Raw genomic sequence first — 14,118 nt, 5'->3', positions numbered from 1 at the left:
TGGCCTTGGTGATTAGGGCTTTGAAGCGTTGTCTTGGGTTTTTGGGACTACTGTAGACATTTAGGATGAATATACTTGCGCGGTTCGCTGGGCTGGGGATGATTTCTATCATTATATATTCCACTTTACTTGCGGTCATCCTAAGGTCGTGAGTGATGTGGGTAAGCTTGTTGTTAATCAGTACAGCGACCCCCCGTCCTTCTTCGTGCTTCGCTACGGGCCTGTAGCCGGACAGCGTGACGTTAGATGTGAGTGTTTCTTGTATAAGGATAACATGTGGCTTCTCTGTGTGTGAGCGATTATATTGCTGCAGGGGAGCCCTGTTGGGAAGGAAACCCCTGCAATTTCATTGCCACATCCTGAATGAGCTAGTTTGAGTGGCCATCGTATTGCTTTGGAGCTGCTGTGCTAACCTTCGGAGGCCCGATCGCCCCCGTGCTGTTACTAGTCGATGCTGTTGTTGGGGGCGTAGGAGCTTTAGGTACCATCACAGGTGCTACCACGTTTTCCAAGAAGGATGCAATTTTGCTGATGCGCTGATTAGTGCGCTCCTCCATGGAAGCCATGTTGCTTTGGAAGAGCGAGAACTTCTCATTTATCTCTTTAATGCTGTCACTGAGAGCGGAGAGCATCTCGCGAATCTCAGATTTGGCCCTACCTGATGCTCTTTCTGGCTCATTAGTGATTGCCCTCTTTTTAGCTGGCCTCTCCGTATCGCTCGTCTCAACCATGGGGACTTCCATTGGCTGGGGAGTAGCCGGCTGCTTGTCAGCCATGGCCGGTCGCCTATTACTGCCCCTCTTAATCTCGGAAATTTCTGTCACGAGTCGAGCTATTGTGTTCTTCATCATCTCGTTTTCGCGCTCAAGTTGTGCTAGCCTGTTGTTACCTCTATCATGCTCTGGCGGTAAGCCCCGCGTTACCTTTTCAGGCGTTCCTCGAACTCGGTCGGCCCAGGTTGGGTGGTACTCGGGTCGGCGATCCCTGGAGCAGGACCTCGAGCGGGACTTGAACCGGACTTGACTGCCTCGGCACTGGGATCCGGAGCGACCCCTGGAGCGAGATCTGCTCCTGGTTCTGGAACAAGAGCGCCCTCTGGAGCTAGAGCGTACCCTGGATCGGGAGCGCTCCCTATGCTCTTGCGGTGGAGCTTGCTGCAACTTATTTTTGATCTCGCTGCTCTGTGGTGGTGGCGAAACCCCATTTCTCAAGCTTCCACCGTCCCTCTCTTCCATCGTCTCCTTCTGACGACGTACGGGATCTGGAATCTCTCCTTGCACGTTTTGTCCGCCGTAGGGTGTGGGCCCCCGCACAACCCACACTTTGGCGTGCACTGGTGTTGATCGTCCGGGTTGACTGCCCCACATCCCCTGCAGGTGGACTCTTCGGGAGTCGGGCAAACGTCGGCACGATGGCCGAGCTTGCCGCACACGTAGCAGATATCGACTTGTTTGCAAAAAAGAAAGCACTTCACAAGGACTGGGCCATAGCGTACAAAGTTCGGAACCTTGAGTCCGTCGAAAGCTATGATGATTGTGCCTGTGTTCTTAATTCTCTTGACCGCCAAGGCCAGCGGGTTTCTCTCGTTGACGATGTTGCGTTCCAGGTCCGACTGACTGTCGTTCAGGTCTATGTGCCTGATTATCCCTTTACACGTTGTGTGGGGGGCGGCCTCAGTATGCACTGACTTCAAACATTCTTCCAGCCACATGAAGTGTCCTGATTCTCGTGTATTTTGAAGCATTGTCTCGGTTGGGCGTGCTGGCCACCATAATGTTTTGTTGTATGTTAGGACAAATGATGTCCGAGCTTGTCTGCGTCGGGGTAAGAGCCGCCGCTTCCACGATCGCCTTACCGATCACGGTCGGTCCTGTCTTGGCAATATTCAGCCCTCCGCGGGGTCGTATGATAATTTTGGCATGTTCCTTGGGCATGGGAGGCCTCCGCGACGCCCTGGTGATCTTGCTCTTGAGTTTATCTCCATTGTCCTGTGTTCTGAATAAGGCGCCGGCGTTAGGCCTATTCTCCCATATGCCGCAGCCAGGGCGGTTGGCCGAGTCCACCTTGGCAGACATACGCTTCGAAACTGCCGACTGCCATCCAAATTCTGGCGAAAATTCTTCAGGAAGGAAGGTCCTCCCCTTCAACCGTCATCTGCATAGTCACTGACATCTCGGAATCGTAGCTCTAGCAACACTTGGTGGCGCCGATCAGCGCTACGCCGGGCTAGGCTTGTCGTTAGGGCCAGCAAGGCTGCAGCGTGGTCCGAGCACAAACACGTTCATAAAATGGAAAAGAGACCACCCACCGGAGAAAGTCCAATATCGATGTGATCCTCTTCCGCTTAGACGTGCGTTGGTACCAACATTTTGGAGATTAGAAGCGAAAATCTTGCCGAAATCATTCGAGAGTGCAGGAGCCGAGATGGAACCCTGGCGCTTGCGTTCTTCTTCTTCTTTTTCCATCCGGCACTATAGATGCCCTGCAAGAATATTAGGGGCTCTTAGTAAACTGCCGCAAACGCGTTTTTGTAATAAATTACTTCTAATATCGAGCTTGCGGTCTTTTTAAAACGCGCTTGAGGCAAAATGAACTAAACGCCTTTTGTTGCAGATGAACCGGTGTACAGAGGCACTTCCGCGGTTTGTGTTGATGCAGCTTTGAATATATATTTGTTAGAAACTCACCAATTTATCTAGAATCGTTATTGCGACTGCGTTCAACAACAGGTAGCGCCTTCAATATCAGCAGTTTGAATAACATACACTGTACAAATATGGCATGAGTTCAGAGAGATGTACGAAACAAGGAGGTTGGAAAAAAAAACCGATCCTATTACGCCTACTTCAGAGTTACATGTAAGCTCCCTAACTATACGTAGTTGACAAGTTAAGAATGAAAGGTGAAATGTAAGCTGCCCAACACATTTAGCATAGATGCGCCAGCTAATTAGGTTCGATTATTTTCATGATTTCATGCTCTTTTGCGATCTTACGACGACTATTTTCTCCATACAGAACTGTCCTTGCGGGAGGAAGCCTAAACGTCTTGGTAAGCTCTATGAGTGATCCTATATCAGCGCTCAGTCAGAGGTTATATTTTAGCTTGAAACAACGAGATTTAATATTCCAACTAGCCTAACATTAATTTGCGTCGGCAGAGCAAAGTCATTAAGCCGCGCGTGGACCCAACCTCGCTTGGCTCTCTCTCAGAGATGAAGTGCCGTTGCACTACATTTTAGAGCAAAGCTGTTAGCCGGGTTCTTCGCGACGTCGTCCTCACGAAAAAAAAAAAGAAATAAAAAAAATGTCAGCGATTGAAGCCAAAAGTGCATACTTTCTTTGGTATCACGCATATATATATATATATACAACATACATCGCAGCATTCGTTTAAATAGATTACAAGCCCAAAACTAGCATCCAAAACGCATCAGTGACGATATGGCGCACCCGATAACAATACGAAGCACGTGGCGCTTACCGCATGCGTTTCCCGGTAAAGATTACTGTTGTGCAAGCTGCCGCGGCGACGGTAGCTTGCGACGGGGAGGGGGGGTGGCTGTCATTAAGCCTTTTATATATAGAAGAACCAGACTAGCAACTGACGTCATTGTTGTTGCAGCACCGCTATGGGTAGGCAAGGTATAGTCAGGACTCCCGAGGAGCAGCGTGAATACGTGGAGCGGCAAAAGGAAAAGAAGCGGTACTACGACCAGCGACGGCGTGCTGCCAAAATTACCATCACTCCTATTACTATGCATTACTCCAAAGCAATAAAGCAGTTGTAGTGGTCTTTTTCAATAGCTTCTCTGGTCAACCACTTTCGCAGAGCCGGTATGGCGAGTCTTTTTTTTTTTTTTTTTTTTTTTTTTTGCTGGATAGAACTTACATTGAATTCTTAGGTTGTCACCAACTTTAGCTATACTTCACTGCAGCGCAGTTGCAAATAAACGAATTTCCACATGTACAGTGTTCAGCGATTGAAACGCAATTCTCGAAACGCGTGGCTGCCGGTGCTCTTTACGCACCCGCTGAGCGCTGGGGACTCCATTTGATGATACCATGAAAGCGAGGGGCTTTGGAACCCATTGTGACTGTTATGTTGTCCCCCAGCGCTATCAGGTGGCGCAAAAAGCACCGGCGGCCATGTTGTCAGAGTATCGCGTTTCAGTTGCTGAGCGCTGTACGTGCATGGTCGGTCGGTCGGTCGGTCTGCCCCCTTCAGATGCTACAGGGGAATCTACGACGCAGCTGGCGCGCACGCGGAAGCGTGCGCGCTTCCGCGTGCGCTTGGACGGACGGACGGACGGATGGTGGCTTTATATGGGTGATAACATTTGACCCTTCCATATAATGTTTGGTCATGTAAACAAGGAGCCACTATATAATGCTTCGAACCACGATAATTCCGCTTAGGGGAGTTTCGGCACTGACTTTTTTTGCAGCATGAGCCTTTATGGGCTCATTCCAATAGCCGTTACTGTTGGTGATGTTGTCCGACGTGTCCGTCGCAGCTACGCCAGGCTTCTACCCACTACGGGAGGTTGGCCAAGAAATGGTTGGATTTTCTTGAGGAAGAAAAAGAAGATTAAGGAGATGTATAAAAAATGCTAGAATAAAAAAACATGTATGCCATACCTGATTAAATAAAGCAGGCTAGGTGGCTGTCACCGCCTCGTTTCGAAGGAGATGCCAATAAATCAATATAATTATCATCATAATAATCAACAGCATCGTATCATGCCACGGGTCAATGGGTGTGACAGATGCGATGCGTAGCCTCGATACCTGTGTTTTCTCTTCGGTACAGTTTATGGCGCCTCCTCGCAAGGTACCAACCGCTGCTGAAGAAGCGAATCGTATAGCTACGCGTGCGGCTGCAACCAGGCAACGTCAGGCTCAGCAAACCGCGGCGCGGAGAGCAGCACAAGCCGTAGCTCGCCATCGACGCCGGGTGGACAATTCAGATCGTTCTCGTAAAACCGACGCAAAGAGATTTCGCCTCGGAGACCCTCTAGTGCGTGCTGCCGAAAATGGAGCTCCTGTGTAGCCACTCAGTTTACGCTGTGACTGTGCTGGGTGTGCTTTGCCGCCCTGTGACTTTTTAGAGCTCAGCTCTTAGGCGCCTGTTCCCGCGGTGAGCGTCGGCGTCGGCGTCGTAATACCTCGTAACCGAGCGCAGCGAAAGATGAGAGTGAACGCGGAGCGCAGCGGGTGATGAAAAAATTGGAGAGAGCAAAGAGGCGCGAGGAGGAAAGCGGAGGAGGAGGGTGCAGCGGAGCCATGAGACGGAAAGCGGAGGAGGATGTGGCGACAGCGCGAGCAGAGAAGCGTAGTACCGCGTATGATGGGCTTTGTCTCGATGATGATGGCACCAGAGTAGCCCGCGTCTTCTGTATGGAAACAAAGCACTGGATGTGCGGAGGTTGTCTGTGGCGGCTGCTGTGAATCGCGCCCACGCGTCACCCACACGCGCTTCCTCTCGCGATCTCCTGGTTACCGAGGCAGTCGCGCCACACTTCGCTTCGTTCGCAGCGTGCCGCACTAGACAGATTGTCGGCGCCAGCCGATATAGCTCGAAATGAAAACACGTATACAGCTGGGCTAAAATTTCGTTTTAGGGAGTATCGTAATCTTCGGTGAACTTTTTATTTAGCCATTCGCTATGTGTCACTAAAGGTGCGCCCGTCCGTTGCCAGTCCTGAACGTTCAGGAGGTGCGAAGGCACAGGAGATAGAGAATCCATAAATGTTGCTTGACACGTGCCGTACTTTTCTGTGCGTGCACATGTCATCATCATTATTCCCTCAACAAGCACCAAACAATGCCGTCCTCCTTGTGACGTCGCTGAACGTCTCACATTGTGCGTCAGCCTGATTTAGAGTTTGCATTTCGCCGTCTATTGCGAACGATGCTGTACATAAACATAGAAATTACATAACAACAAAGTTGTGGCCATTTCTGTGAATAAACATAAACATTCCATCATATTACTCGTTGCATAGGATGAAAGTAAACGAAATTGTACGCATCGCTGTCAGTTGTACATCATTTAGTTAATCGCTTTACCTAATCTTTGCTTCACGTAGATTCCGACACGTGTCTTTGATCTGCATATTGTTTAATGTCAATTCTTGTAGGACTGCCACAAAATTTATTTCTCCCTCTCCAAACGTTAGGTGGGGCTGCATGTAAGGATAGCCAATGGGTGCCCACTGGTGGCAATTTGGCAAAGATACAAGGATGGGAAACTATGAACAGCCAGTTTCATTCAAAAAACGGCTTTGGAGGAAACCATGCTAAGATCATAGCGCCAGCAGAATGCATCGACCAGTTCTGCAGATTCACTTTTCCTCTGACCTTCATCTCGAGCGTCATCTACCGGCGTTGGCTGAACATCAATCAGGTATAAGACGAGAGGAAACATTGTCGAACGGCTTCCTCCTCTAGACACGTGCTATGTGTTTCTATTGATTTATTTTTCAATTGTAACTTAGAGAGAGTAGCCTGGGTAATATCTACCTAAATCTCTCGAAATCAAGCCATGCACAACACAAGCCAGAGTACCTCGAAGCTGAATGCAGTGTTCATCCGGACTGCTTTTCCGTTATGCTGACAACAGACGTTGCCGTCATCCACGTTGTTTTGTCCTCGTTAGCCGTGTAATCGCGTGTAATCAACGGCTACATGATCTAAAATAAAGGCTATACAACTTAACGAAATGTGTCTTCATTCAACTTCAACGTTCAAAACGCACGGAACGCGCGAGGCATTAGTGACTGTTGCCGGTGCCTCTAGGGGCGGCTCGGAGGTTTTCGACGAGATCAGAACGGGACACTCGTCGAGCAGCGTCGGAAGTCTACTACCCTCTCGCCTCGCAACGATTTTATATAAATACGCATTTGGCGCCGCAGCTAAACGTCGCCTCCCCTCACACCCTCCCGTCCCCCCCCGGCCTTTCGCGTTACGGAAGAAGTCGCGTTTGCTCTCCGCCGTGCGTTCGCTCCCCGTGAAAGCGCGTGAGGGACGCGCGCTTTCACTCGCACATACAGCATGCGGCGTGCGGCGACAATTTCATCGCCGTTGGACGCTATACAGAACCTCACGGCGACGGCGACGACGACAGAAATCCGCTTGGAGTGTCCATATAATTGCAATAAAATAAATTCTAAACAAGCAAACAAACCGCATATGCATCGCATCGGGTCGCTCAGCAATTCTTGGGTTCGTTGCGTGGTCGTTGGCTTTGGACGTGGACTTTGATTCAGTTTGCATGGGAGAAAGCTTCGCGTTCAACCATCTTTGTTTAAGAAAGGGGCTTTGATTTTTTTTCCCTTCATGGTCTCGCCCAAGGAGGCCTCGCCCCACTTTTGCAGAAGACAACTCAATTCGAGAACGCCCGTTCGGCGCACTCTCCAATGTAGTAGCGCGCTCCAAGGCCCGCCGCTGGCAATCCGTCCAACTCTCGCACGCAGACGTCAGGGGCACTAACGAGGGCGGGTTTCTTTATTCACTCACGCGTTCGTGCGCAAACATTGTAGCCGCATATCTCTGCGCAAGGTCACGCACACACGCACGGACACACACTCGAAAGAGGGCGGTGGGGGGGTTCGCGAAACACTCAGAGGCGGTGCTAGGCCGATGCAGCATCCGCGTCTTGAATTGAAGCCTGGGCAGCCAGACTTCCTCGTTAGGCGCGTTCGCGCTCCAGTTCTTTGAGCGGCGCTTCCTTTAATCGAGCAAGAAACTCAGGCGGCAACGTTCTGGTTCTATGGCGCCGCGGAAATTCGCAACGCTTCAATCATCCTGCCAAACCAGCTGCACGCACGCGTGATGAAGAGCATCCCGTGAGACTTCGTGCGCAGGAAGCGTTCATTCGTGCAGTTTGACGTCGCGAAACAATTCATCGAGGCTCTGGAAGACGTTGCATGTAAAGGGCCACGGATTACGTTTGACCGCTTGCGTTTTCTTAAAGCGGCCCAGCCAACACATTTCTTTTAAGTACTATAAACAAATGAGAATAATTGCTATACCTTTCCAAAAAATCTATTCCCGTGGAAGTTATTGAAAGGATGTAATAATAAATTAGTTATAGGAAGTGCCTTCCCTGTCCGCCGTGCAAGGTAGCCGACCAGACATTGCTCTGGATAAAGTCCCTACAATTCCTTGTTGGTGTTGGTGTTGTGTTGTTGTTTAATGTTGTTGTTGGTGGTGGTGGTGCTGGTGGTGGTGGTGGTGTTAATGTTGTTGTTTAATGTTGTAGTTGTTTAATGTTGCGGTTTGCCTTCAAGGAAACCCAAATGTTCAATATCAGTCCTAGACTGATTGCACCGACGTCTATCAGAACCCGGCCGAACTGTTTTGGGACATTAAAACGCGCGAATCAGCGGTATATACGAGTGACCTCACAGGATACGCTACATTACGTGTGCGCAGCTGGTTTGGCGTGAGGATTGAAGCGTCATGATTCTGCGCGGCCCTTCAAGATCGCCGTCTGACAATGGTGCCAAAGTATTGGCGGCGAGACGGACGGGACGCGTTAACAACCACTGCGTCCCCGTTCGCTTGAACAATACGGAGGTGTGTAACTGTAATGGAGAGCTCGGGAATATCTCGTGGTCATAAACATTTACATTACAGAGGTGGTCTCAAAAGCCACATGAGAGAGTTTGCGACCTTTTATGCGACTACGAGCTCTCTGCTCCATGACGAGAAAAAAAACACACATTCGACTCGCATGTTAACGGCAACAGTGTATGCAGATTGCGAGGTTTTTCTTACCGCTTTCAAAAAGTGTTTCCCCCCATTGCCCCCTTAACGTATTTACTTATTTTATTTATTTATAGACACTGTGATCTGATACCAGATCATAGCAGGGTGGGTGTACATAGAAATATACAAGCATGTAAACAAATACAAGTTCATAAGAATTTCAGGCATTTTTCAAACATTGGTACAAAGCATTCTAGACACATTTGTCAAGAATACATAAAAACATACAAGCATGAGCACACACAAACTCATAACATTTGCAAGCATTTCTCAAGCATTGGTAAGGAATTCTGAATAACAATCTAGTATTAAGATTATTCCAGTCGGTTAGTGTCCTAGGGGAAGGTAAACTTAAGTCTTCGTTCTTCCATTCCATTCTTCCCCGTTGGGAGTGATGTCAACCCGGCTGGGAGCCAATATAGCGACCTCGATCGTGCTCGTTACGAAAATTCAATGGAAGCGCACGCGGCGTCTCGTGGTTAGTTACCCTTTGCGGCTCTACAACGCTCGAGGGACGTTCTCATGTTCCACGTATCGCTTAGAAGCAGCTTCTTTTCCATGAATGTTATGTTCAACGAAATCGAAATACCGACCCATGAATTCGCAACTCGATTTATAAGCTGCGGCCTCGTCCTCGTAGCACAAAGTGTAAGCAAAGTAGACGACGTACTTATATCATTGTTTTTATCGTTACTACTCATGCTTAAGAAAATTCCAAGCAGTATCAAAAGGCGCACGACAAGGGAAGAGAAAAGAGACCGGACAAGCGCTGCGCGTTATTACTCTACAACGCAAATGAAACGCTTCCATCTTCATGTCTTACTTAAAAGTGGTTTCTTTTCCAGGATTGTTGTCTTCAAATATAAAGAAACATCGACTCCAATATTCGTGGAATAAGTCCAATTCATTTTATTCAAGAACAGTTCTAGACTTCCTTGGTACACGTTGAACAATCAGTGTAGCAAAAGAGGCACTAATGTTACCATCGCTCATCGATGAGTAGACGTGTCTTTAGGCTAGTTATTCGCCATAGTTCACACTTTGCCTCGATATACTACTAGTATGCTTGTCGCAAAAAAAGAAAGAAACACGACAGGAAACCAGTGTCCACAGCTTCGTAGTTAGCCGATGTTAAAATGATCACCCTAATTCACATCGGACTATTCGAATTCCTTTTATGTTCGAACCTTGCAATACGCTAGTTGAATATTTTATTTGTCCCACAGCTGACAGTATGATAGTACGGCGTACATAACGTTGTAATACTTTTGCTGATGGTGTCGCCAAATGAATCCATGCAAGCATGTCACCATAAAAGTTATTCGCGTGCGGAATTTGTCCTTGGAACCCTTCGAGTGCTAATATGCCACAACAGACCACACGGCTACACCAGGTCTTACAGCTTACGTCTTCGAGACATTTACTATAAGCTGTATAGAAGACGTCTAAATTAGAGCTTAATTTAGCCCTTACCGTGTTAAGTTGGGTTATGCAGAGTCAAGAACGCTTGTAGCCGACTTTTTTTTTTTCTTCCATGTTCTTTATGTTGTATCCCGCACCAGCGCCTCGGGATAAAGGAAACAGAAAAAGCACATCGTCCGCCGAGGTGCCAACGAGCGTTCTCTGAGCCGGCCAGCCAGAAACCTAGTTCAACAAACACCGCCAGGTGTCGTTTAATGACTCCGTCGCGCCGTTTTAATGGCGCCCCATGGCCCCGTTGCATTGAACGCCACACCTTGAGCACACCCTCCTTCTTGGAACCCCGTCAGCCTAGAGGCCTGGCCTGAAGCCAGCATCCCTACGGCATACGACAAGAGCAAGAGGAAAACGGGGGTTCGGGGAAAACGGCAGAGAAGTAAAGTAAACACACACATGGCACAAAGCTGATGTCCACGACACCAGAGGTCGCTTAGAGCCAAACGAAAGAGGAAGAGAGAGACAGAGAAAAGCAGATATAGATTTATGTTCTTCCCTAACGCCACCTGGCAGAAACTCTGTGCGGCCGGTTTGGTCCTTTCTTTCCATTCTTTCTTTCCTTCTTTTTTCTTTGTCTCCCGCACCCTACTTAATTCTCCGCAAAGAGGGCCAGAAAAGAAGGCCGTATAAATAGGTAGATGCCCTACCTTAACGCTACCTGGCGGAAAGTCTGTGCAACTGGTTTGGTGCTAAATTTCCCTTTGTTTCGTTTTCTTTTGTTCCCTTGCTTGTTTGTTTTTCTTGTCTATCCATCTTTCGATCATTCTATCCTGCATCCTTCGAGTTCCAACAGAAGCAGAAATAAAGCACAATATACATAGGAGATCTACCCTGACGCCGCCTGGTGGGAACTTTCGGCGACTGGTTGGGTCCTGTCTTTTTTTTCGCGTTTGTTTCTTTCTCTCCCGCATCCTTCCCTCTGCTCAAACGGGAGCGACAGTAAAGGGCGACTGATACGGGAAGAAGGGAGGGGATTGGCTGAGGCCACAACCGGGGGGCTAAACCCGACGGCGACAACGTGATGCAGCACTTCGCGTACGCTGACAAGTAGTGTTTGCACCAAAGGGTGGAGCTTGCACCGGTACCGTAAGAGTTCTGGGATGGCATATAGGATCTCCGGAAAAACGCAGGAGGATAGAGGCGCCATGTGCGGTGGCCAGCTCGTGGTGTGATCATATTTTGGATAAGCATAATTTGCTGGAGTGGTCTTACCTCCCTTGTTTATATATGGCGTTCAAAAGCTGTTGTGGCCTTCTATTGGCACTGGCTGCTTCTTTTCGCATAGTGCGAAGTCCAGTTGAGGACCACGTAAACGAAAGAAAAGTCACATAAGTCACACTCGATCTTAAAATCCAATCATACAAATACACTGTTGTCAGCTCGCAAAATAAGTCTCGTAAAGAACACTAGAACGTAAAGTCTAGTAACATCACTACACTAATGACAATGTACACTTTAATAAAAAAAACTTCGGTGAGGTCAACAGAATATCCCATGAAGGCACAAAATGGAACAGGCTCAGGTCAAATAAAACGCATACAGTGGTTTTACATTAACTCTGCTCAATATTTGACGAGCCAAATCATTCACTTCGAAATCTCTCCCTACTTTTTTTTTGATAATTGCAAGATTGGCTCTCGTAGATTTTCGCCATGAAGTTGCACTCCGATTGATTTTAAACAGTAGTCCCACGTTATACCACCAATTTCGAAATTACATTGTGAACTCTTCACAGCGTACATTATCACTGACTCTTAAAGGCAACACCTCAGTGGTACTGAAGCCAGTATAACTGCGACGTTTCTTCAGCTTTGCGGGTAAGCAGTGGCGGTTATAATAGGTTAGGCACACAGCTAGTATGCAGAAAAATATAGCTATGATGTAGTTCGTGTCTTATCTCGGCTGCAATGAGCGGCGGAACACTGACCAGTATACCTCCTCTTTAAGAGTGGACAATACTGCATATTATGTTTGGAAAACGTATCAGCGCACGGGCAGTAAAACGAGATAAACGTCATAATGATAAACGTAGCATGGAGTTGCTACACAGTTGGTCCGTGCAGCTTCTCCTTTGTTTCTTTTGTTGTTGTTGTTTTTCTTCCTTGAAAAGGTAATTTAGTACACAGTAATTAAGCGCACAAAACCAATACGCAATGACATGCGTATTTACCCGTACAATTTCCTGTCTAATTTGTGTTTACCACCTGTTTGTTAGCGCTCGAACTTTGCACCAAGATCATATTCCTAAATCCGTGCAATAAATCGACACACTTGGCCAAACCCAAAACATAAACTACGTTAAGTTCTGTAGCTTTACGTGCCAAAACCACGATCTGATCATGAGGCATGTCGTAGTGGGAGAATAATGTTTTACAACGTCGCGTTCATCAACGTGCACCCAATGCACGGTACAAGGATGTTTTTGTTCTTGATTTTTCTATTTCGCCCTCATCGAGGTGCAGCCTCCAGTGGCCGGGATTCGATCCCGCGACCTCATGCTTAGCAGCACGGCTCCAGCAGCCACTAAGCCACTGCAGCGGGTGCTTGGCACCCTCGATTGCGCGATTCTTTCAGAAATATTTTTCCCGACCGACGGATAGAGGCGCTGGGGAGGAAAACCATCGTCTGCGGCGTTAGTTGATTGGTGGAAATAAATGTTATTTCTCTTTCTTAAAAACGACGCCTCTTGATCATTTCACGAGAACGAATGAACGAACGAACGGCAGAGCCAGGGAGAATAACACAAATGCCGATCAACTCAGATACGATGCAAAGCAAATATGCGCCACGTACGTTCACTTTATGCTCTTCCTTTCTGTTTCTATGTTCATTCTTTAGCTCTTCCATCAGAGTAGAACTAAGCACAATACAATCATAAAATACTACTTACTCACCCTTCGCTGCACAACGACCATTGCGGACTAGGCGACTTTGTGATATCGTTGGCGGCCAAAGAAGAAAGCAGTGCAACTAAAAAGAAGAAAAGAAACACACATGCTTGGTCAGCGTACACTGGTTCCTTCACCGGAGCATCAGAAATAATAATGGAAGAGCAAGGCGTCTAAGAAAACCGGAGCATCAGAAATAAAAAACAGAAGAGCAAGAAGTCAAAAAAAGTAAGAAGAAGAAGAAAGAAGTAGGAGCAGAAGGAGGGGTTTTGCTTGCTGCAGAAGGACCTAGCCATGCAAAAGGTGCCGGCAATTGCTCCGCCTGAACGTTACCTAACAGAAAGAAACAAAGAAAAAAAACGTCCTCGTAACACTTCATCTCCTTCTCAGCACCGGCACTTGAAAGGAACACTCGCTGCCCAAAGCGGTGCCTTTTCGTCGCAGAGTCAAGGGCACATTATTTCTTCGGTCTGTGGGCTTCTTTGGGTGTATTCTTTTTCGCACCCACGACTTGAAGACAAGGGCTGACCGTTTGCGCACTCACTCGAGAGCTTACGGCGCGAAAGGTGTAGTGTGCTCCATTGCGTCGACTCAACTGACTGGCAATGCAGTTTGGGGGCGAACAAACGGCGGTTAAGAACAAAAAAAACAGCACGAAAAACACGCGAGGGCTCGTGTGTATCGTCTGTAGCTGTCCTCTTCTTAAATGCTGCTCATTTTCTCGCCCAAGTGTGCACCAACTGGCCCAAATCTGGCCCAAACGGAGAATAACGCTCGAACGAACTGATGTCGACTGCCACGCTCACGAAGCCAGAGCGTCGCTCAGACATGCCGACGCCGTTTACCGAGTCACCTTGGGAGAACTCAACTAGATCTACCTTGCCCCTTGCTTTTCTTGTTTCGTTTCTTTATTATTTTACCGAGCTAGCTCGGGTATCACTGTGCGGGTTGGCTGCGGAGCGACGAAAATGAGGTGCTAT

General features: G+C 48.0%; 1 protein-coding gene across 1 annotated transcript; it reads right to left on the bottom strand.

Moving 5' to 3' along the window:
* Positions 1 to 368: 368 nt before the first annotated feature.
* Positions 369 to 1,367, bottom strand: LOC119431431 (serine/arginine-rich splicing factor 6-like). The gene has a single exon (XM_037698920.1). It carries the CDS (start codon positions 1,365 to 1,367, stop codon positions 369 to 371), a length of 999 nt encoding a protein of 332 aa, XP_037554848.1.
* Between the last annotated feature and the right edge of the window lie 12,751 nt (positions 1,368 to 14,118).

The sequence above is a fragment of the Dermacentor silvarum genome, chromosome 10 (genome assembly GCF_013339745.2).
Source record: "Dermacentor silvarum isolate Dsil-2018 chromosome 10, BIME_Dsil_1.4, whole genome shotgun sequence".
Taxonomy (NCBI): Eukaryota; Metazoa; Arthropoda; class Arachnida; order Ixodida; family Ixodidae; genus Dermacentor; species Dermacentor silvarum.
This window is presented reverse-complemented; position numbering and strand designations above follow the sequence as displayed.

Coding starts and splice junctions, on each gene's coding strand:
- LOC119431431 (XM_037698920.1), bottom strand. CDS start 1,367: ATGTGGGGCAGTCAACCCGGACGATCAACACCAGTGCACGCCAAAGTG.